The sequence below is a fragment of the Rhinoderma darwinii genome, chromosome 12 (genome assembly GCF_050947455.1).
Source record: "Rhinoderma darwinii isolate aRhiDar2 chromosome 12, aRhiDar2.hap1, whole genome shotgun sequence".
NCBI lineage: Eukaryota > Metazoa > Chordata > Amphibia > Anura > Rhinodermatidae > Rhinoderma > Rhinoderma darwinii.
This window is the reverse complement of record NC_134698.1, coordinates 70,760,969-70,784,600: the sequence shown is the minus strand read 5'-3', so window position 1 is coordinate 70,784,600 and position 23,632 is coordinate 70,760,969. Positions and strand designations below refer to the sequence as shown.

The window sequence follows — 23,632 nt, the reverse complement described above, 5'->3', positions numbered from 1 at the left end:
GTAGGGCAAATGGAAGCGATAGATGGGGCTGGGGGTAACCTTGCATGGCAACCCAGAGCAGAAAGCCCATGCTAAGAGCATGTCTCCATTCAAAGGACTCTTATTTTATCAACTCAGCTTTTGGGGGTCCTGACATCCAATTACAAACCCGGATTTACTTGTATTTGCTGTATCAATGGTTCAGATTCCGCAACTATTTCACAATATGCCACGTGGGAACCTATGAAAGTGTAACGAAACCTTCAACAAACTTCTGACATGTCCTAGTGAAATGTCAGAAATTTTGATTGGTAGGGGTCTGAGCACTCAGGCCCCCACCGATCTCTAGAATGAAGCGATCGGGTGAGCGCTGAGCTACTTCGATCGGCTTTTTTTCGGAAAGCCGATGTAGCAGTGTACAGGCCCATAGACTTTCTATTGAGACCGCTACAGCTCAGCACTCACCGAGCGCTTCTGCTGCTTCGTGCAAGCTATAGGTGGGGGTTTCACACCCCCACCGATCAAAACTTCTGACATGTCAGAAGTTTGTTGAAAGTTTAGTTACCCTTTAATGGTATATTAGGCCATTGCTGCAGCTCGTCCATGAACAGCCTGCCGTTTTAGCGCAAATTGCCACGGCTAGCACAATGGCCACCACTAAACTGTGCCAATTTACAAAAAAAATGAGAAAACCGCAAATAAACCAACACATTCAGTTCACCGGCTGTTCTGGAATTCAACAACGGACATAAGTTTTGTTACAGGTGTTATTAATGTGCAATGCTTTACCTTCTTAAGAAAGTGGACAAACAAGCTTTTCCAAATTTTAAAAGTATTAATTTTTACTGTTTCAGGTTTTCCTCAATGGCACCTCGAGCGATAAAGAAAACTACTTGAGTAGCTGAAGAAATCCCACATTTGAGACACTTTAATGACAGATTGTATATTTGTTCCAAAGCACAAACCCTATAGCGTTTTGATTCTGTGGGGGTCACAACATATCTCCCATGCTTTAAACACAATTTTGCATCCTGACCCCGTTATTTTTCCAAATCCCCCCCCCCACTGGGATCTGTTCTCCGATTTCAAATCAGATGGAGACTGCTTAGAAAACAGTGTCTGTTTCTCTGATACAGCACCCCTCTTGTCCATGGGCTGTGTCTGGTATTGCAGTTCTTACTGTAATGAATGAGACTGATCTGCAATACCAAACACAACCCGTGGATAGTAGTGGTGCTGTTACTGGAAACAAAGACGACCATGTTTTCTAGTCCCGGACAGAGACTTTAATTCCTGCCAACTGTTCCCAGCTCAGAGACTATTCTGCCTTGAGCTGAAGACCTAAGTATTCTTGACACAGAATAGCTCCTAGGGAGATGCATGACAACCCCGTCGTAGTTAGGCAATGCATCCCTAGCAACTAGTCTGTCTCAAGTAGCTGCTGAGCTTAGTGCTGGATTGGCACCGTGCTGAAGGGGGTAAAGCAGCTTGGCGATAGCCCAGCCATGGTCTTCCTCTCCTAGTGTTGTGCGTGTGTGTTTTTAGTGTTATATTTATGTTGCTGTGTATTGTGTTAATTCTTTGAATGTGTGTACATGTGCGGTATTGTAAGCGGTCTCATAATGGAAACCAATATACTTGATAATGTGAAATCGTCTGTTTTATTTTTGTATTACATTTGATATGACGTATGTTTTAATCTGTGGCAACTGAACACGATGGGTGTGTCGGATTGCTATGCACAATTGAGGTAAATTATGCTGCGATGGTTGGTATGTTCACAAACTTGAGCTTTTTCGTCTCAGGGCAGGGAGGAGCGCAAGATGGACTTCTGAAAATAGCAGAAATCTAGCAACAGACCTGTCCCTAACTAAGCACATTGTAAATGCAACAATAACTGTATTGTTCTGTTAGGATACACAAATGTTTCTTGAACGTCAGTGGAAAAACTGGCTAAAATTCTTGTCAATCAGTATTAGCAATAAAGTTTTATCAAAACAAATAATGTGTGTCTTCATTAAAAATGTTTCCTCTTGTGAGCAGGTGGAATCATTACGGTCTAAAGGGGTTGTCCTAGATAAGAAAACAAGGTCCGTCCCCCCCCAAGAAACAGCGCCCCACTTGTGCGTTGGCTGCACCTGGTATTGCAGCATTTACTTAAATAGGAATGAGCTGTAATAGCAAACACAGCCAATAAGCAAGAGTGCCGCTGTTTCTGGGGGGAAAGGATATACATTTTTTTTTTGTAACATCGGACAAAGCTTTTAAGTGGTCACTTCAATTCTAGCTACTCAATTGATTTGCAGCAGAATTTATTTTTGCAAAAATCTGATAAATATTGCTCTGAGACTTGGCTTAAGTACAGCCAAGTCTCATGTGCTCTCAGGTCAAGGTCTCTAATTTCTTATTGCTGGGTAAGGGTCCTCTTACATGGGCTGTGTAAACTAGCGCTGATCAATGAAAGGCGCTAATTTGCTCCTTTCACACGGACCTCATGCTCAGTAATGTATGGGGATGAGCGATCGTAGTAATCGTCCACATACATTTCCATCATGGCAGCATCACATCTCCGTTTACACAAGATTATGCTGCAAAAATATCGTTGGCTGCACAATGATACAAATCAGCCGATGAACGAGCGTTTGCCCGATAAAGGGCCCGTGTAAAAGGGCCTTAAGTTCTGTCTGACACCCTGCAAGGAAACATCCCTAACAACCAGTCTGCTTTAGATGAATTAGCTCATAGCTTGGCACACTGCTGACAAGCCATGCCAGTCAGCAGTACAGCCGGTATGAATAGAAAAAATAAAATAAAAATATCACTTTCTTTGCAGGGAAGGGGGAGTTATGTTAAATGTAACTGAATATTCTGTACAAAACTGAAAATGTATTGATTGTTGGAATTGACTAGATATACATGGGATTTATAATGTATGTTGTACTATCAATAAAAACTGGTTTGATTTAAAAAAAAAAAAATATCACTTTCTATAAATGCAGGCTACTAAATCGGGCATCGGTCCGTCCCTTGCAAATTAAAAAATAGGACAAAATACATTACTTCACAGTCTACCCTAAAACACCTGAACATGATCCAAATATCTGTCGTCTTTCTTTTCTTTGGGGGGGGGAGGGGGTTATAAAAACCGTGTGCAGATAGTGTTAGCTGCAGCAGCCAATCCGCTTCATTTTTATGAAAGTAGAAAGAAAAACTCCACAAAAAAGGGAGTTTTCACTTTATACAAAGGGGTAACTGAATGATCTAACCGGAGGTCCTCCATATGCCCTACTAGGATAACGACTCTAGAAAAAACAGGAAAGACCCGTTTTTCTTTAAACTGCGCCACTCCTGTCCATGGCCTTGTCTGGTATTGCAGCTCATTCACTTGCATACAGTCTGTAGACCGAAGTAGCGCCCTATCTAGAAAAAAAACCAATACTGACATTTTCTAATTTCAAAGAACTTCTTAAAAGTCTTATTTCCATCCAAGACATTTATGGCATATCCAAGGCACGCTTGGTGAGGCGGCTGCCGCAAACAGGTAGAGGATGAATGGAGATTTGGCTGCACGTGTGTGCTCCTGTCTCAATGGATTCCTTGGATGTCGCAGACACTGACGAGCCTTCTTGCCCTCCCCATCCCATTGATTCTCTGCCTGGATGCGGTAAAGGTCTCTTTCTGAACACTTGATTTATTGAAGCGCAATACAAAATATATTAAAAGCAGTAAGTACCTTATTATAATGTATAAGACTACGGCTCCGCATGATAAGAGTCTCAATGGGGGGGGGATCAAAGCGCAGCCTTCCCCAACAACCGCAGCGGCCCGGAAAGAATCCACATCTGACAAACGCTTTTAGTTTTCTGCAGCTCAGGGTTCAATTAGTTTTTCCTGTTCATCCTTCCCCTTATCTGTGATTCTGGTTCCCCTCAGCCTTGGTGTGACTCCGAGTCCAGGATATTGCTTGTCACTCTATTTATGGTCCAATAAATAAAGCAAGGTGTAACAATATATACATTTACATAACGGATACCAGATAATACGGCCGCAGCGAGTGGGCGCCGCAACTTTTTTTTTTTTACTTCTGAATTTGCGTCTGTCGCTTCTGAACAATGCACGGCAATATATTTGATTAATTGTACAGCAGTCATGGCTGCCGTCATGGAAGTCTGATTTATTTCACTACAGGATAGTAAATTAAAAGCCTCAGCATCTCCTAAATGGCAGTTTCATCATGAATTGATCTTCATTTGCAAGACATTAATTAAAGGTTGTAATTTTTTTTTTTTGCTTTCTTTATAAAATAGGACTCAAAAAAAAAAAAAAAAAGCATAAGCCATCCACCTACTGTGAAACTACAACTTCCAGCAATCCCTGACAGTACCAGGCTCTCTTCCTTCGTGCCAATCCTATACACCTTTTGGTGTGTTTTTTTTTTTTTTTAGATACAACAAACTTAGGCATGCACCTCCTAATCAATATTCCACATCTTAGCTCTATGCACCACTGGAGTAAGACTGGCATTTGAAATCCCAGTCCTAGTAAATCTGCCCCTGAATATTGTTGCTTCCAACAGCTGCCACTAGATGGAGCTTACTGCATACTGTGTTATTATGGAGTTCAATGTATAAACTGTATGCAGTAAGCTTGTACACTCCCTCTAGTGGTAGCTGCAGGAAAACTACGTATTAGGTTTAAACTGTCTATGCATGGGATTTGGAGCGCAGGGTGGGGGGGGGGGGGCGGTTAATTGAGCTCCTGCCACTATTAGGGTATGTTCACACAGGGTGGATACGCTGCAGAAAAGGTACACCGCGTATCCGTCCTGGAGCCTGCAGGGAATTCCATACAAAAAAAACAAAACCAAAATGTGGTGCAGTTTTTTGTCCAAAATGTCCGCTGCGGAAAACTGCCCGTAAGAAAAAAAAGTCTAATTATCGATAGCCATGGTGACGCGTCCCTTTAAAGCCTGGCATCCTGGGATGACGTTTCATCCCATGTGACCGCTGCAGCCTGTGATTGGCTGCAGCAGGCACATGGGATGAAACGTCATTCCTGGAGGCCGGGTTGGACGCAGAAGCAGAGAGATCTGGGTAAGTATACTCTACGTGCGGACTTACCCTTAAGATGTATTAAGAAGTTAACCAGCGCAGAATTTTTAACCCAATGCTAAAAATTAGATTCAAGGGTGGAAAGTTGCTTTAAAGGTTCAAAAGAAGGTGGCGGGATTCTCAGAATAGTTATATTGTGACCCCTTTATAAAAAAAAATCACCTATGTAACGTAGATGAAGGCTATAAATCCTGTACCCTCTTAAAATCAACATAAGGAAATTTGGGGCAAATGACTTCTCAATGTCCCCATTGCCTATGGCAAACACAAATTAACAGGGTTTTGTGCAAGATAAAAAAAATGACTTCCCACAAATAGCGCCACTCTTGTCCATGCGATGTGGGCAGTATTGCAGCTCAGCCCCATTCAAGTGAATAAGGCTGAGCTGCAATACCAGGCACAACCCATGGACAAGAGTGGCGCTATTTGTAGAATTAAGTAGCAATTTATCCAATTCTGCGATTCTGTCAGCGTCTTCCTACAGACGGGCTTTAAACCTGTAAATAATTCCTGCACACAGCCATGTTAAATACGTGATTTAGCAACAAAATTTTAATGGTTTTACAGCTGAATTAATGAACACTGGATAATTACGATTCCATATGGCCATTTAAATAACGGAGCTATAGGATTCGGCCGGCAAATTTACTTCATTACTATTATAAATGTATCTGGGGTTTGTGGGTTTCCAATGTAAGAGATTAGGAAGAGAGAGTGTGAACAGGAGCCGCTACAAGCGCAGGAAATCAAAGCGGGATTTAATTTCTACAAACGTAAACCATTATTAAACGTTGTGTTTATGCAATTATGGAACTACATAATCCTAGGAGACAAATCCTTACAACTTTAGTGTAGGGGAGATCCAGAATTTTAAAGGGGTTGTCCGCTTTGTACAATGTATTTTTTTTTTTTTGAATGGTCCCATAACAAACTGATCACAGGGTCTCGCTGCTGGGACCCCCCACTGATCAGCTGTAATATGTGGTGGAACCCAGCAGCAAGTGTTCACATCTCCTGCAGTGCCACCACAGGGGAAATGAAGCATTACACTGTTCCCGTTGAAACCAATGAGCCGTCCATGTAATGTAAGGATGCGCTGGGTCCTCCAGAGAGAGAGGTAGCTGATCTGCTCTCTGGATAATAGAGAGGGGTCCCCCCATTCAGCATCCGTCTCTAATTCAAAAATATGTTATTGGTTTACAAAGTTCCTTTTCAAATAGCCTGAGTACCCCTTTAATTGCATATTGGGACATTGTAAGACTAATGATAATAAAGTCGTACTACATTTTTTTTTAAGATGGCGCACGCTACATACCCAAGCTTCCGTTTGCATCACCATTGATCTCAATGGTGACGGAAACTTTGCGAAAGGTTCCCATTGTAAACGGGTTCCGTTGTTTTGACTGAATCAATAGCGTAGTCGACTGCGCTTTTGATTTAGTCAAGACATCCTTGACGATAAACTTACAGCAAGTCATTTGAGTTTTAGTTCCCTTTGACATGACACGAGGCCTCTCTGGGTGGGGAGACATGGAGATAACCACATGTCCTCGGTGGTTAAGGGTTTTGAATGCTTCGACTGTTTCATCATGTAACCTAGGCGTGTGAGCATTAACCCAGGGCGTGTTTGCGATACACCCACTAAGGCATCCTGTGTTTCATATGCATAAACATTTTTACATTCATAGGCGACATCTCCCAAAATGATATGTGGCCTGAGCAAGGTCAATTCCCAAAAAAATCGGGATGCTATGGAGGACTCCTGAAGAACGTTCCTGCTATGAGCTACACAACTTATTACCACCATTTTCCGTCTAATAAAATTGCATATTATTGGACGTCCAACAAGTTGTGATTCAGCAGGACTATAGAGCCTGTCGTAGCTTTAGGCCAAGTTCACACAGTTTTGTTTTTTTATACTGAATTAAATGCGGAAACTGCGTTTGAATCAGCGCCATAAAATGTCTGCAATCGCCTCCCAGTGATTTCAATGGGAGGTGGAGGCGGTTTTTTTTTTTTGTCCCACGGTGGCTTTTAGAGCTAGCCACGGTTCCGCCTCTGACTTCCCATTGAAATTAATGGTGACGTAGAGGAAGCGTTTTTTCACAGCATTTTTTGCCTGTGGCTCTCAATAGCCACGGGTGAAAAACCACGGCAACAAAGTGCAGCCAGGTCAAAATGTGCCTCAAACAGATATTTTTTTTGCCTGTAGAAAAACTCTGTGAACAGGACGTTATACAGTCAATAGAAAAATACTCCCCTCCTATAAAGAGCAGCTTAAGAGCACAATTACTCGGAGCGCATAAGTAAAATAGCAGAATTCGAGAAATCTCCACCCAAATTTACATTTCGAAAGTGCATGACGTTTCTGTTGCTTATATAAGTTTCTGGGGTGTATATGGAAACCGGAGTACCCAGAGGAAACTCACACAAACACTGGGAGAACGTACAAACTCCATGAAGTCGATACTCTTGTTTGGCTTTGAACAGAGGATCCCGGTACTGCAAAACATCTGCGCTAACCACTGATCCACCATACTGCCCGTGGACTGATAACTGATGCCCATCTGCTTTTCCCCCTTTTCAGCATAGTACCAACCAAGCTTGGTCTCAAATGATTCAGTTCAGACTGGTTGCTATGTATACACTGCCTAACAACCACATATTTTAAATAGATTTGTAAAGCAGCCAGTCCATCCCTGACTTCAAGGCTTAATCAGTACTCCGCTGAGTGCAGGGGAAGGAGCAAGGGCACTCAACCTATGCTTTCCTTATATTTTCCCAAAAATGTTTTATTAATATGTTGTATGAATTAAAGGGGTTGCCTGGGATTAGGAAGAAGGGTCAGCTTTTCTCCCAGAAACAGTCTAAAGGGTCCTCTTACACGGCCCGATGTGTGCCGTGTAAACGAGCACCAATCAACGAGACAGCTCGTTGATCGGCGCTCGTTTGCACCTTCCACAAGGAGCTATGTTTGGGGATGAGCGATCGTTACTAAGATTGCTCGTCCCTATGCATGTCTATGATGTCGGCAGCTTGTCTCCCTGCTGTCAACGATAATATTTTAGTCTGCAGGGCAATGATCGGGAAGGAGCATTCTGCAAACGCTCATTTGCCCGATAATTGGCTCGGGTAAAAGGGCCTTAACTCCTGCTCATGGGCTGTGTCTTGTATTGAAGCTTATTCCTAGAGAAGACTGCAATGCCCGACACAAACCGAGGACTAGAGTGGCACTATTTCTGGGGAAGCAAAACACAAAAGAGAAAAGTTTTTTTCGATTCCAGACTTTCAATTTATTGGGACGGAATTGCATCGGACGGTTCAACAGAGTTGGACCCGGAACAAATTTCTGGAAATTGGCTCATCCCTAGATGTAACTTTCGTTCCTTGGTACTATATATGCGACCATCTTCACTAGGTCACTCTTATATAGATTTTATCTAGACCGCTACAACAACAACGCTCCAAAATATAATAGAATAACGAGAATGGATCCTAATTATTCAATACCTTTTATGCACCACGCAAATATTCTTCTAATGCATCTCTGACCTGGTCTGATCCCAATTATATCGCAAAGACTTCCCTTCAAAACGTATTGATTTATATGACACGTAGAACAATTGCTAAAGAGGACTGCACTGTAAATGTAAAGGAGTGGGACCAAGAACTTGTCCATATGAAATAAATAGATAGATGCACCTGTTTACATTTGCATTTCTATCGCATGGGCAGCCTAAGATGACCTACATTTATAAAGGGGTGTGCCAAAGTTTATTCGTTTAAGACTGGCGTTTCAAAACACCAGTTTTAAAGGGGTTGTCCGAACATTTTTTTGTAGGATAGGTCATCAATATCAGATCGGTGGGTGTCGGACTCCCGGCACTCCTGCCGATCAGCGGATTGATGGGGCCGCAGCATTAGTCGCCGCAACTTGTTTACAGGCTCAGCGCTGTACAAATCAGAGCGCCTGTGATTGTAGTTCCGGTCCCAGTCAAGTGTTCAGTCAGCTGATAGGTCTATTGATGACAAACTAAGAATAGGCCATCAATAAATAAAAAAATCCGGATAACCTCGAATATATTCCCCCCACTATTTATTTGGGAGTATGAGATCAAGCTGAAGTCCCTTTAAAAGTTTCATGTGAACAACAGGAGCACAAACGCCAAAAAATGCCAATACTTTATTCGAAACCCATTATCCAGTGGTTAACCAGCTCAGACTGGGCCCTCAGATAAACCATTGGTGGGACCAGGTTCTGACAAGATACAGGGTCTATGTGGGCCAGCATTGTAATACCACCCACAACCTATGGACAGGTGTAGCACTGGTTTTTGGAAGAAAGCAGCCATGTTTTTCTAATTATGGATAACCCCTTCATAGCGTTTCTGTCTTCTAAATCACAGATTATTCAGAGGTATACAACAGGCTGATCATATGAAGCTTCAAGGTTCTCCGCCTTCCTCTTCGGCAGCTTTCACACAGCCCTAATATGAGCACATTTTTGGATTTGTATTATGGCCACAACGCTCGAACCCCCAGGGTTCGCCTGAACTAAACTTCATCATACAATCCGTATGATAAGCGGAGTCCAGTTCAGCAAATCCACGGAAGTCTGAAAGTTACAGGCAGAATATGTATTACAGGCTTAATACAGAGATGAAAGCTGGAAGTTGAGAACAGAGTGGCTGTCATCTGACAGCTGCTTAACTCTTAGTTATATGAAGTATTGCCATATAAACACTCACTCTGGTCCCATTACTGGATAATGAATAACAGATAGAAACAGCAAAGCTGGAAACAGGCAGACACATTGCCAAAAAAAATAAAACTAGCCCTAAAATGTTCTTCATTTACATCAATAATGACGAAAGTGAATACAAAATGTTGGCAAAAAGTAATGAGGGAGAAATTGTGGAGCTTGATGAGGAAAAAGGTAATTTATTAAACTTTTTTTTCTCCACTGTGTCAGGTGAAATACAGAGAAATAAAAGTAAATTCTCTATTAGATGTCACCTGTCTAACCCAGGAAAAAGTGCAGAGCCGCCTTAAAAAGAATAAAAAAGACAAGTCACTGGGTCCTGGTTGCATACACCCTTGAGTTCTGAGGGAATTAAGTACAGAGAATTATTTCTGATATGTAATGATGCTATATGGACAGGACTGGCGTATAGCAAATGTTGTGTCAATATTCAAAAAAGGGGTCAAAAAGGGAGGCTGGAAAATAGGTCAACCTCTATTGTGGTTAAAATTATGAAGGTTTTCTAAGAGATGCTGTCCTCAAAAAGAATAACTATAAATATACTAAAATATAACTCCATATCAGCATGGGTTTATGAACGATCGATCCTATGAAACTAATATGATCAGCTATGAGGAGGTAAGCGCTAGACTGGACCCGGGGGAGTCATCAGATGTCAAATCTGGATTTTTCCAAAGCATGTGATACTGTGCCGCATATAAGATTGGTGCATGAAACGTGAATGCTGGGACGGGGGAAAAATGTATGTAAGTGGGTAACTGGCTCAGTGATAGAAAACAGAGGGTTGTGGTTAACGGTACATACTCAGATTGGGTGACCGTTACTAGTGGGGTACCACAGGGATCAGAATTGGGCCCAATGCGGTTTAATATATTTAATAATGACATTGTAGAAGGATTGCGCAGTAAAATTTTACTTTTTGCAGCTGATAAACTGTGTAAAGTATGTAACACAAGGAAAATATTGTATCACAAGTAGATCTGGAGAAGTTTGAGGCTTGGAAGAGAAGTGGAAATGACATTGATAAATGTAAGGTTATGCACTTGGGAAGGGAAAATACATTTCACCATTGCAAACTAAATAAGAAATGCTGGATAAAAACTATAGGGAAAAGGACTTAGCATTTTTATTTAACAGTAAGTTTAACGGTTACAACCAGTGTCAGGCAGCTGCTGCTAAAGCAAATCAGATCATTGGGTGCATCAAAAAGGGCATAGATGTACAGGACAAGAACATAGTTCTACCAATTTATAAATCACTAGTCAGACCGCACATGGCATATTGTTTACAGTTTTGGGCACCAGTGCACAAGAAAGACATAATAGAAGTTGAGTGGGTAAAAAGGCGGCAACTAAAGTAATAAATGAAATAGATGCGCTACAGTACCCAGAACGATTATAAAAATTAGGATTATATAGTTTAGAAAAAACTGGTTGATTACCGACACGCACGCACGCACCTTATCGATCTCAAAAGGTCCTTGCAAAGATCTCTCATGATCTACTTATACCCAGGACTGTAACTATAAGGGTATGTGCACACACACTAATTACGTCCGTAATAGACGGACGTATTTCGGGCGCAAGTCCCGGACCGAACACAGTGCAGGGAGCCGGGCTCCTAGCATCATACTTATGTACGATGCTAGGAGTCCCTGCCTCGCTGCAAGACAACTGTCTCGTACTGAAAACATGATTACAGTACTGGACAGTTGTCCTGCAGCAAGGCAGGGACTCCTAGCATCGTACATAAGTATGATGCTAGGAGCCCAGCTCCCTGCACTGTGTTCGGTCCAGAACTTGCGCCCGAAATACGTCCGTCAATTACGGACGTAATTAGTGTGTGTGCACATACCCTAACAAGGGACATCTCATACGTCTAAAAGGAGAGAAGGTTTATACACGAACAACATAGAAGGGGGATTCTTTACTGTAAGAGCAGTTACCCTGGAACTAAAAGAGGATTCAAAAGGGGCCTGGATGCCTCTCGAGTGTAATAATATATTACAGAGTACTAGTAAAGCAGAGCCACATCATCGAAGGTATTCTATGAAGAGGACCCATGGCGTTAAGGAGTTATTGTCCATGACATTGTGTGTAGACCCCATTGCACTCATACGCTGCCCACTCTTGTTCAGTTATAGTTGAGACACTGACCAGACAATGTCACATCAGATTTCACCCTACAGACATTCAACCGGTTAGTATTATTAATAGCAACAAGTATATACTGTATACAGTCCTAGAATCATAACCTTTCACCCTAGAAGACACCTGTTGGACAATTAAACCTGCTAGTCGAGTCCAATTGGAGCTACTTGCCTGTCACATATTAGAGTCTTATGAAAAAAAATAAAAAATTCTTCTTTAAATTGACAAATATTCCTAGAAATCCCCCTCCCAAAAACATATACTTTGTTACTTCCATCAAAGAAACAAGCACATGATTTGCCAGATCTCAGCACCTGCTCAAGATCCTAGGCCCTGCTCAAGACCCCCAGACCTGCTCCAGATTTTAGGCCCTGCTCAAGAACTCAGCAACTGCTCAAGATCCTCCACCTATTCGAGACCTTCACACCTGCTCAATATCCTCCACCTGCTCCTGATCTCAACTCCAGCTCAAAACCCTCCATCTATTCCAGACCTTCGCACCCTGCTCAAGATTTCAGCACATGCTTAGGACCCTCCACCTATTTCTGCTCCAGATCCAGCGCCTGCTTAAGACCCTCCACCTATTTTAGATTTCAGCACCTACTCAAAACTCCTCCACCTGTTCCAGATCACAGCGGCTGTCCAGGACCCCTCCACCTGCTCGAGATTTTAGGCCCTGCTCAAGATCTCAGCAACTGCTCAAGATCCTCCACCTATTCCAGACCTTCACACCTGCTCAATACCCTCCACCTGCTCCAGATCTCAACTCCTGCTCAAAACCCTCCATCTATTCCAGACCTTCGCACCTGCTCAAGAGCCCCCACCTGCTCAAGATTTCAGCACATGCTTAGGACCCTCCACCTATTTCTGCTCCAGATCCAGCACCTGCTTAAGACCCTCCAACTATTTTAGATTTCAGCACCTACTCAAAACCCCTCCACCTGCTCCAGATCACAGCGGCTGTCCAGGACCCCTGCACCTGCTCCAGATTTTAGCACCTGCTTAAAACCCTAGCAGCAGATAATCTGAACATCCCTAGGCGAATTTACAGAATAATTTCCAGTGTAACTTTTCTAGGTGTTCACCGCAAGTCTCCTCAGGACAGCCGTGTCACCTAATGCTATTATGAGGTGATTCATTGATAAACCAGCCCTGCCTGCAACACATGGACCCATCATCTAATGGACTTAAATAATAATAAAAAAAAAAATCACAGCTCCTTTACTGTGGCGTTAATAGCTGCGGAGAGGGTTACACCTGGGTGGAGTTTCTCACTCCCATTTCTTGCCTCCTCCAGCTTCTTCTAAAAAACCTGTTGAGCAATTTCTATTTCTAAGGGAAGAAAGTACATGAGCTGCTAGGAACAGGTTTGACCATGTCTGCTGACGTTTGGCTCAGTCTTCAGATGGTTGTTAAACACCCTGAAAAAAAAATAGCCTGGAAAAACTGGTAATGTCAGGCGAGGGTGGCATTCCTCTGTGATTGTATAGGTATGGCTTGGTAGCTGATGCTTGCGTATATAAGGAGTGCCCTTGTTGTTGGGAAGCTCAGAAGATCTCATTGTGCACTGGAGAAGCTTGGCACTCAGGTGAGTCAGGAGGAAGCTCAACAGCCAGAGATTGTCTCTTTATGACCTTGACAAGCTTAGGCTGGAGCAATCCCTCAGCTCTGCTACATTACAGTATCTGACCACCAGGGTAGAGAATAGGAAGGAACCTGCTAGATGGACAGGAACGAAACGCCAACTGGAAGTTCTGGAGAATTGCTCCTTATTAATATTAATTTGCATACTATTTTTTCATATTTTTTATTGCTGCATACACATGCGCAAAGAAATGTAGCAGAACTGAGTTTGTCAACTGGCACAGATTATTGGGATATCAGGTAGTGTTCTCTGTTTTACAGAAGACTAAACTGCAGGTAAACCTAGTACATACTCTAAATTCGGTTATTACCATGCACAAAAAATGCAACCCCCCCAAATCAGCTCTGCTACATCTGTACGTCGTCTACTATTTTTTCTGTTAATGAGAGGCAGAGGTGCTGGATAGATTAGTACGCAATGTGGGATACACAGAAATCTAGGGTGCATTCTGTCACAATGTCTTGGGCCTGCAATTTATCTGATAATATAGATTCTGGAAAAATGTCTAATGCACAGTATACATGATCTGCAAATACAGAGATGAAGTAGAGCTGAATGTGTTATTTAACTATTTGGGGCTGTATTGTTTGTGCATTGCGATAACTCCCTGAGTTCAGATAAGTAGGTCCATCTGCAATCACAGATCGCAAACTCCGCTCTGCTACATCTATGTAAGTGTGTGGATCTGTATATAAAAGGTTTTATGCCTGTGTTTTGTATACCGGCTTTTAACTTTTACTATCCCTTCCTTTATGTTATGATGTATTATAGGCCATAGTGTACATGGCTGCACCTGTCCCAGCACTAGACAGAATATACTACATCTGTTTACAGCAGTATATGGTGACTTTATTGCAGCAACTACAGGGGATTTTCCTAATAGATACTTCCTCGATACTGCAAAACTCTGGTGACTTCCTTGTCTTCTCTAGAACAAGGTGTGAAGTTACAGTTCATCTAAAGTCTACCTTTCACAGATCTCAAAATAGATGTTTGTAATTTGGCACAGGTCATCGATATATCGCAATGTGGTTTTATGATGTGCAAATGGTGATGACCCAATGTATTAGACGACAAATTCAGCTCTGCTACCTCAGTTTATTACAAGTCTTGGAATCTAGCCTTGTTCACAAAGGGATTAAGTCTACGGAGACTGGTGAGAGGGTTTAAAGGTGTTCAGATGGGACTTGTCTCTTGTGTAATTAATTCAGTGTTTATTGCTAACATGATCATTTCTGTCTTAGGTGTGTCTGGCGTGTGAATGTTGCTCGTCCACATTGCCGCCCCCTCCCTCTGGAACGTGCGCTACTGCCTGACAGTCTACCTGGCTCAGTGGTTCTTAACAGTTCAACAGTTCTCTATCGAAATTGTGAAATGTTTAGGACCACTTGACCAGGTGGACGTTCTCTACACACGGTGGACGCAATGGAGAAGAAGAAGGGCCCCAGCATCAGGATGACCAGCTTCCCCCTGGGAAGGACCAGAAAATCGTCCCTAGTGGGAGTACATGTTAACCTTTTCCTTGCCAGTTTCAATGCATTCTGACTATTAAATAGTAAAAAGAATCACACTATATCTGTACCTCTGTTGCATAGTATTATGGCCACAATATCTGGACCCCTAAGGGTCAACTGAACAGAACTTAGATCACCATAAAACCCAATGATCAGCTAATTTTTGCTCAATAGGACCTTAAATGGGTCCGGGGGTTGTGGCTGTACCAACACTAAAATATGGCCCTATTACGGCGGTTTAAAAATCGGTGAAAGCATGGCTACTCTGCTTGGGGTCTGAGCTGGACTGCTGTACTGGACCTATTGAAACGGAGCTCCTCATGATAATGAACCTTCCATCTGCGTTTTATCAGCTTAGGGTATGTTCACACGGCCAAATTTCAGACGTATACGAGGCGTATTTTGCCTCGTTTTACGTCTGAAAATACGGCTACAATACGTCGGCAAACTTCTGCCCATTCATTTGAATGGGTTTGCCGACGTACTGTGCAGACGACCTGTTATTTACGCATCGTCGTTTGACAGCTGTCAAACAACGACGCGTAAAAATACAGCCTCGTCCAAAGAAGTGCAGGACACTTCTTTGGACGTTTTTGGAGCTGTTTTCTCATAGACTCCAATGAAAACAGCTCCAAAAACGGACGTAAAAAACGCCGCGCAAACGGCGTGAAAACGCCGCGAAAAATGCGAGTTGGTAAAAAAACGTCTGAAAAGCAGGGTCTGTTTTCCCTTGAAAACAGCTCTGGATTTTCAGACGTTTTTGTTGACTACGTGTGAACATACCCTTAGAGAGAAGTGTCTGCTTTTTTTTTTTCTGGAAACAGCGCCACTCTTTAGGTTCTGTCTAGTATTGCAGCTCAGCCCCATTCAAGTGTATTTTGGAGCGTAATACGAGCGCTTTCCGCTCCGAAATATGCCATGTGAACGCGGCCTTATCCTTTTAATACTGGAGGTATGTTGGGCATAACCTTTTATTTGCAGATAGCAATTTCAATGCAAAATATATGAATTATTTTAATATATGATATGTATAGTTTACGATGTTTAAGGGAAGGATTAGGATTTTGGATATGGACTCTGTAGGTTTATTTGTTTTCCTACATTGATCACACTATAGAGTAAGTCTCAATATATTTGCAAGCTTTCTTAAAAAAAAAAAAAAAAAGAAAGAAACCCCCCCCCCCCAAAAAAACCCTCTGTGTCCCCAATGCATAATCTTTAATAGCCTACCATGTGCTATTCATAATACTGGTGTCTTCTTATGTGGCAGAGGCGCCAATTGTGTAACTAAAAGTCACAGCATGGCCTGAGCACCTTAAAAATCGGATATTGTGATCTATAAAAGTACAGATGTAGCAGAGCTGAATTTGTGATAAAACTTTGTGATCGGTTCTAATGCACTTTAAGATGATGTAGTAGGTTCAGAACCACAGATGACACAATGTAATAGGATGATGAGCTGCGCCAAATGACAAACTCTTCTTCCTTACATCTGTATATGAATGAAAAGGATATTAACATAAGAAAATCTGCTTTACTATCGCACATTACTGGAAACCAGTTTAGAAAATGATGTTGCTAATTGTTAATTGCATTATCCTACAATTAAAATCAATTAGAAATCTTAATGCGTAATTCTAATCATTCCTTTATTTTCTGTAACGCACGAGTATAATCAATGTGTAGTAGTGTGGGCTCCCAATGAATAGAATATGAAAAGGTCTGAATTATGAAGACATCACACCCACCATCATAGTCATAGATTTGTATTAGCGGCCATGACGGGCTCCCAGTAAAATCCCTCTTTTTTTCATGCTGGAAATTTAGATATTTTTATTTTCCCTTCCAAGGGTTCAATGAGATTAGAAAAGCATTGCAGCTTTCTTCCAAAAACAGCACCACCATAGGTTGTGTTTGGTATTGCAGCTCAGCCTCATTCAAGAGAACGTTGCAATACCCGACACAGCCCATGAACAAGAGTGGCGCTGTTTCTTCAGGTAAACAGCCATGGTTTTGTAATCTCATACAACCCCTTTAGCCTAGAAATTAAATGACTTTTCTATATTAAATCACACATTACAACAATATAATTTTAGGCTACGTTCACATGTAGTGGACTTGCTGAAGATTTTCAATCCGGACTGGCAGATGGAAAATCCGCAGCGCAATATAGCAGCAGCCAAGTGGATAAAATTTGAACAAATGTAATCAACATGTTGCTGCAATTTTCCATGCAGAAATTTACCTGCGGTGATGATTTTTAAATCCATAGCATGTAAATTTCTGCTGCGGAAAATTCACGGATGTGTTGCATTTTCCTCATTGAATTCAGGAAGGTAGAAGTAATCCGCAACAAAATCCGCAAATCCAGATTAATTTAAAAAATGTAAAAAAAACTTTTACCCAGAAATTCGGCTAAGTGTGAACTTCGCCGAAAATGTATAACTCCAAATGTTATTGCCACAACAGACAAACTAGTGGTTGGTTAGTCAGCATATACTTTATCACAAATATGCACAGCTAGTGCAGTACCACTTTTTGCCAGCAGACTGGGGAGCTTTATACCGCTCTACTCCAAGTTCTACATTAAGGGTATGTTCACACGCAGTAATTCAGGCGTTTTATGCCTCGAATTACACCTAAAAAGACGCCCCTAATACGCCTACAAACATCTGCCATTGCTTTCAATGGGTTTTACGGTGTTCTGTTCCCACGAGCCTTAATTTCACTCGTCGCTGTCAAAATACGGCGCATAAAATGACGGCTCGTCAAAAGAAGTGCAGGACACTTCTTGGGACGTTTTTGGAGGCGTTTTTCATTGACTCCTTTGAAAAACAGCTCCAAAAACGGCTGTAAAATACACCGAGAAAAACGCGACTTGCTACAAAAACATCTGAAAATCAGGAGACGTTTTCACCTGAAAACAGCTCCGTATTTTCAGACGTTTTTAGTCACTGCGTGCGAACATACTCTAACGCACGTAGTGTTTTCAGACGTTTTTCGGGCCATAAACGTCCCGAAAAACTACAGAAAAAGCGGAAGCAGAAAAGCATCTACAAAAACGCAGCGAAAAATGCGAGTTTGCTTAAAAAAAGTCTGAATATCAGGCGCTGTTTTCCCTTGAAAACAGCTCCATATTTTCAGACGTTTTTGAGTTTGTGTGCGCACATATCCGAAGGGTCAGCTCACACAGTTTTTTGCAGGCAGAAAATTCTGAATGGAAAAATCAGTTTTTTTAAGTGTTTATTTTACCTCTTTCTTTAACATGCAAAGGAAAAAAAACGCGTCAAAAAACAGCTGCGGTTGTTCACAGCGGTCCCCCCCCCCATCTCCCATTGATTTCAATGGGGTTTTTGAAGCAGAAAACGCCTCAAGAAAAGGTCATGTCGTTTTTGTTTTTTACCACAAGAGGACAAAAACGGTTCAGGAAAAAAAATGCCTTTGACTCCTATTGAAATCAATGGGAGGACATTTGGGGTGTTCTTTGTTGCCTCTTCCCACATGAAACCTCAAAAATCAGATCAAGTGGCGTGGGAGGATTATGTGAGGCCTCCTGTTAATCGATGTGCCAGTTATCGCCACTTGTCCCAAACGGAGAGGGACAGAATCCTTGAAGTGAGCGACCTTGGTTTATCACTCCGATAGATCGATACGCACCTAGGCCGAGATGTCAGCACTGTTCAATGTTGTGTCCCCCGGTGGTTGGGGGGGGGGGGGGGGGTGGGAACAACGAACGGAAATGACAGCAAGAGGTGCGCGGAGGCGAACCTCTGCACGGACAGATCGTCTGATTGGATGAATGGCGCGTAGTGATCCATTCTGTACTGCAAGTGAAATTGAACGTCACATCCCAAGCCTAGGGCGGCAACGACACAAACCATCAGAAGCGTTTAAACGACATTGAGCTAGGAGCCAGAGCGCTGGCCGGGGATGCAGATGCTGGAGGGAGCTTAGGTGGCGCTATCTACAGAGTGTTTTGCGCTACCTACAGGGGTTGTGGGTGGCACTATCTACAGTGGGGAGTGTATTCCGGGGCTCTCAAAGCTCACACTGAAGCAGCACTGCACTCATTAAACTCGTTTCAGGCTGTCAACGTCTATACACGTGCTAACTGCACGGGGCATCGGCAGTTGGAACGTATATAATTGTATGGAAGTCGTGAAGGGGTTAAGGCCAAAAATAGGCTGCGTCCTTAAGGGGTTAACACATCTATCGATCCTGTGATTTCCACATTTCCAAAAAAACTTTTCCTTCTTGGTGCTGCAATTTCAATGTTGATGAGTGTAGGATGCCACCGGTGTAAACAAGTGAGTTTGTAAACTTTCTTCCCTCCTAGATATTCTACCATGAACGGTGAGCATTCAGGAACCACAGAAACTCGAAGTGTAGACCACGTAAAGTTACAGAGCGGGGGTCGCCGAGGCGCATAGTGCAGAAAAGTCACCAACGCTCTGTTGACTCAATAACTGCAGTGTACAAACCTCCACTGGTATTAGCATCAGCACACAAACTGTGCCGGGGGAGCTTCATGGCATGGGGGCCGAGCAGCTGCATGCCAGCCTTACATCACCAAGCACAATGCCAAGCGTCGGATGGAGGGGTGTAAAGCAGCCGCCACCGGACTATGGAGCAGGGGGAACATGTTCTGTGGAGTGACGCTTCTCTATCTGGCAGTCTGATGGACGAGTCTGGGTTTCGTGAATGCCCAGAGAACGTTACCCGCCTGACTGCATTGTGCCAGCTGTAAGGTTTGGTGGAGGAGGGATAATGCTATGGGATTATTTTTCAGGGTTCGGCCTAGGCCTCTTACTTCTAGTAAAGGGTGATCTTAATTCTTCAGCATACCAAGACATTTTGGACAATTGTAGCTGCCAACTTTGTGTGACCAGTTTCAGGGATCGGCCATTTTCTGTTCCAGGATGACTGCACCACAGTGCACAAGGTCCATAAAGACATGGTTGGGTGAATTTCGTGTGGAAGAACTTCCCTTCGCTTTCTCCCATTCCTTGGTTGAACTTGATGGATATATGTATTTTTTCAACCGTACTATATAATTTGCCTGGCCTGCACAGAGCCCTAACCACAATGTATACTGTGAGCCCGGCCCCACCCTCCAACATCAGTGTCTGAACTCACAAATGTTCTTCTGCATTAATGGAAAAAAATACCCCCAGACACCCCAAAATCTTGTAGAAAACCCCCAGAAGAGTGGCAGCTATTATGACTGCAAGGGAGGGGGGGGGGGGGGGGGAGAGGGAACTCCATATTAATGTCAATGGATTTAGAATAAGAGGTCATAAAAGCTCCTGTAGGGGTAATAGTGTAGGTGTCCCAATACTTTTGTCCATATAGTGTATGTTATGTCAATCACCTCTTTGGTACTGCATTACGTGAAGATTCAGACAACGCAACAGCTTTACTTGAAATGACTTTTCAAATGACAAACTCAACTCAGCAGCATCTGGTACAACATTTCCATACATACACATTTTCCTTTTTTCACAGTTCCCACCTATTACTATTGCAAAACATGTTGTTCTCTACACACAGGTATGATAAGAATGCATTAAAATAAATTCATTAGGTTTAAAAAGAGGTGAAGGTAAATTCTTTACATAAAAATGTTTCCCCCAGTGCCCACATTTGCAAGAAACCTTGGCCGTGTTATTTTATGCCAATAGCCATATGTGTATTTACAGCGTATCACAAAGAATTATATGTAGCCGCAATGTTTTATTTCTTCTTCCTTCGTCATTTTATGAAATAAAATGTAAAATAAATCCGAGTAAATTTGTATTTTTATATGAAAAATTTTAAATTGGGTGATTTTTAAATTTTTTGTAAATTTTTTTTAGATCAGCGAAGCAAACACATTTTCAAATTAGACTGAGTCTTTGCCCATCATCTATTCAGTGACTGTGGCAATAGGAATTTCTTGTCGTATTTGACTCTGATGTGGGGTTGTAGGCTCAGAGATGATTACTGTAATAAGAAGTAAAGCAATGGACTGTAATGGACTGTGGGCTGTTTAAAAGAACCTATAGCCATTTGAAATAGAATAAACATTCATAAGCGGAATTTAGTGTAACTTAATTTTTTCCCCTGTAATAATATAGTTAAATTATTTTTCATCTCTTAGGCATAAATGAATATTACAATTTTACTGTGAACTAATAGAAATGTTATACTTTTACAAAAAGGGGTAAAAATGCTATATATGAACAGTCCCGGGTGGTGTCCCGCGCTGCCGGGTGTATGTCCCGCCGTCAATTGTATCTGCTTCCTCAGGACGCAGATACAGTTGAACCCACTGCTGAAGCAGGGAACCATCAGCTCCCTGCTTCAGAAGGAGTTAAGAGCGGAGGAGCAGAGGGAGCTTCTCTGCTCGTTGAAGACTCCCCGGGCACAGCGCTACTTTAAGCGCTGTGCTCAGGGAAGCCCATGACGTCAGTGGCTACTGATTGAGCAGATTCCCCGTTGCCGATTATCTGGCCGGGGATTCCGCTCTTAGAGGAAACCCCTGAAGTCACTGTCCATATATGGACATAGACGTCAGGGGCTCCTCCTGGGGCGGAATCCCCAGCCAGACCCTGGACCCCTGATGAAGCCATACAAATGGCGATAGATATGGAACATTTCTTTACAATTTATTAAGGATACTTGGGATGAGGAGTTGTCCCGCAATTCCGCAGGCGGTGTTGTTTCACTATATACCTTTAGATCTTGATGTGGGGGGGGGCTGCCTTTATTGGCTAGGAAGGTGATTCATATTGTTTTGTTGGTTATTAAGAAGTGCATCTTGCGCCACTGGTTACAGGCCTCTGTTCCAGAGATTGCGGAGGTATTGACTACTCGCAAAACATTATTGGGGTATGATAAATTGGAATTAGAACGACACAAAGAAAAGTCCACAGAGCAGTTCTTCAAAACTTGGCGTACGTTTATTGAAAAGCATTATTCTACAGCTGAGATTGGTGTTTTAATGCATATATTTCAATATACATCATGGCATAATTCGCAGAGTGTTCAGGGCACTCTGGGCATGTTACAGAGCAGTTAGGAGACTGACCACCGAGATGGAGGGATTTGGGGATTTGTTTTGAATTGTTCATTTCCTCATGTTTTGCTGATTACAAGTAAAAAGTAAAATTACTTTGGAGTTGGAACACACTGTTATATGATATATATTGTACTGAATGTGTTGCACACTTTACCTGTATGTGTTCTGACTTTGAATAAAAATGATATTTAAAAAAAATAAAAAAATAAAAATGGCGATAGGCGTGGGTTCTCAGCCCCATTCTTGCCCTCACAGGACCGGGCCTTTAATTCCACCAGCATGGTGTAGTAATCGCATATTTTCCTATCTTGAACACAGTCGTTATTTATTTGCATGGTCTTTGCATTCCATATTTGATATTGCATTTTCGGTCATTCAAATGCAGATTTTTCCGGGTGTCCTTTCTTTTAAGTGACATTTGCCTTGTGCAAAAAGTTATAGGGCAATAGTGGGGGTCCATTTGGCATTTATTCAGGCCAGGGACATGTACTCTTTTTTTTTTTTTTTTTTTTGATTTTAATTGTTTTTAAAATGTTTTGGATGTGTGATTCTAGTACCATTTATCTTTCCTCTTCTTTGCGGAGTAACCACTGACGTCACTGTCCAAAAAGATATAATTTTTAAGGGGAAATCAAGTCAAAATGATCTTTTGATGTCCGATACACATAAGAAGATCATTTTGGTGAAGTCTGAATGAAAAAGGGCTCTATGGGAGGTCAAACCCCTTTGATTTTTCACTGGAAATGGCACCTAATATTCTTGGTAAAGTACCAGTGACAGGAATGGACCTTTGCTTACAACAAATAATTGGCTGTCGGAGATCAGACCTCACCATTGTGATCTTCTCACTTGTATCTATGACTTAGGACATCATTTTGACTGGAGTTCCCCCAAAAGGATCTGAAGACCCCTATTAAATGTGATTTTCTGCAATTTTGCCAAGGTACCTTCTTTGAGAAAAAACAAACCCTAAAAAAAAAAAAGTGAAATTGCATAAGATTTTAGTGTATCCCTTTAGGGAGGGAAAAATAAATAAAATCAGAAGAGATTTTTGGACTTTTTGTAATAGCGATATCTCAGCGGTATGTACATGTTATTTCATGTGACCTCAGAAATACATTGTACGAGTTCACAGGGGCAGATATGTGTAATAGCGGCACACAGGGAATTCCTGGCAGAAAAAACGCACCAAACTGTGGTGCAATTTTTCATCCAGAATGTCCGCTGCGGAAAACTGCAGCACTTTACCGGCCGGCAAGCAGGCCGGCCCCCTGGGATGACGTTTCATCCTAGGAGACCGCTGCAGCATGTGATTGGCTGCAGCGGTGGTCACATGGGATGAAGAGTCATCCCAGGAGGCCGGGCTTCGAATGTGATCCAGACTGGCCTCCTGGGATGATGTTTCCGCTAC

General features: G+C 42.3%; 1 protein-coding gene and 1 long non-coding RNA gene across 4 annotated transcripts in view; one reads left to right on the top strand and one right to left on the bottom strand.

Annotated features, from left to right (window-relative positions):
• The window catches only part of ASPG (asparaginase), a 46,588-nt gene extending 44,604 nt beyond the window's left edge, over positions 1-1,984 (top strand). For both annotated transcript variants that reach the window (XM_075843864.1, XM_075843865.1), the window contains exon 16: positions 834-1,984. In XM_075843864.1, coding sequence (XP_075699979.1) covers positions 834-884 — 51 coding nt within the window. In that variant the 3' untranslated portion in view covers positions 885-1,984. The remainder of the gene's footprint in view (positions 1-833) is intronic.
• The window catches only part of LOC142664658 (uncharacterized), a 102,451-nt gene that overhangs the window by 43,861 nt on the left and 34,958 nt on the right, over positions 1-23,632 (bottom strand). The gene's annotated exons all lie outside the window — the stretch shown is intronic.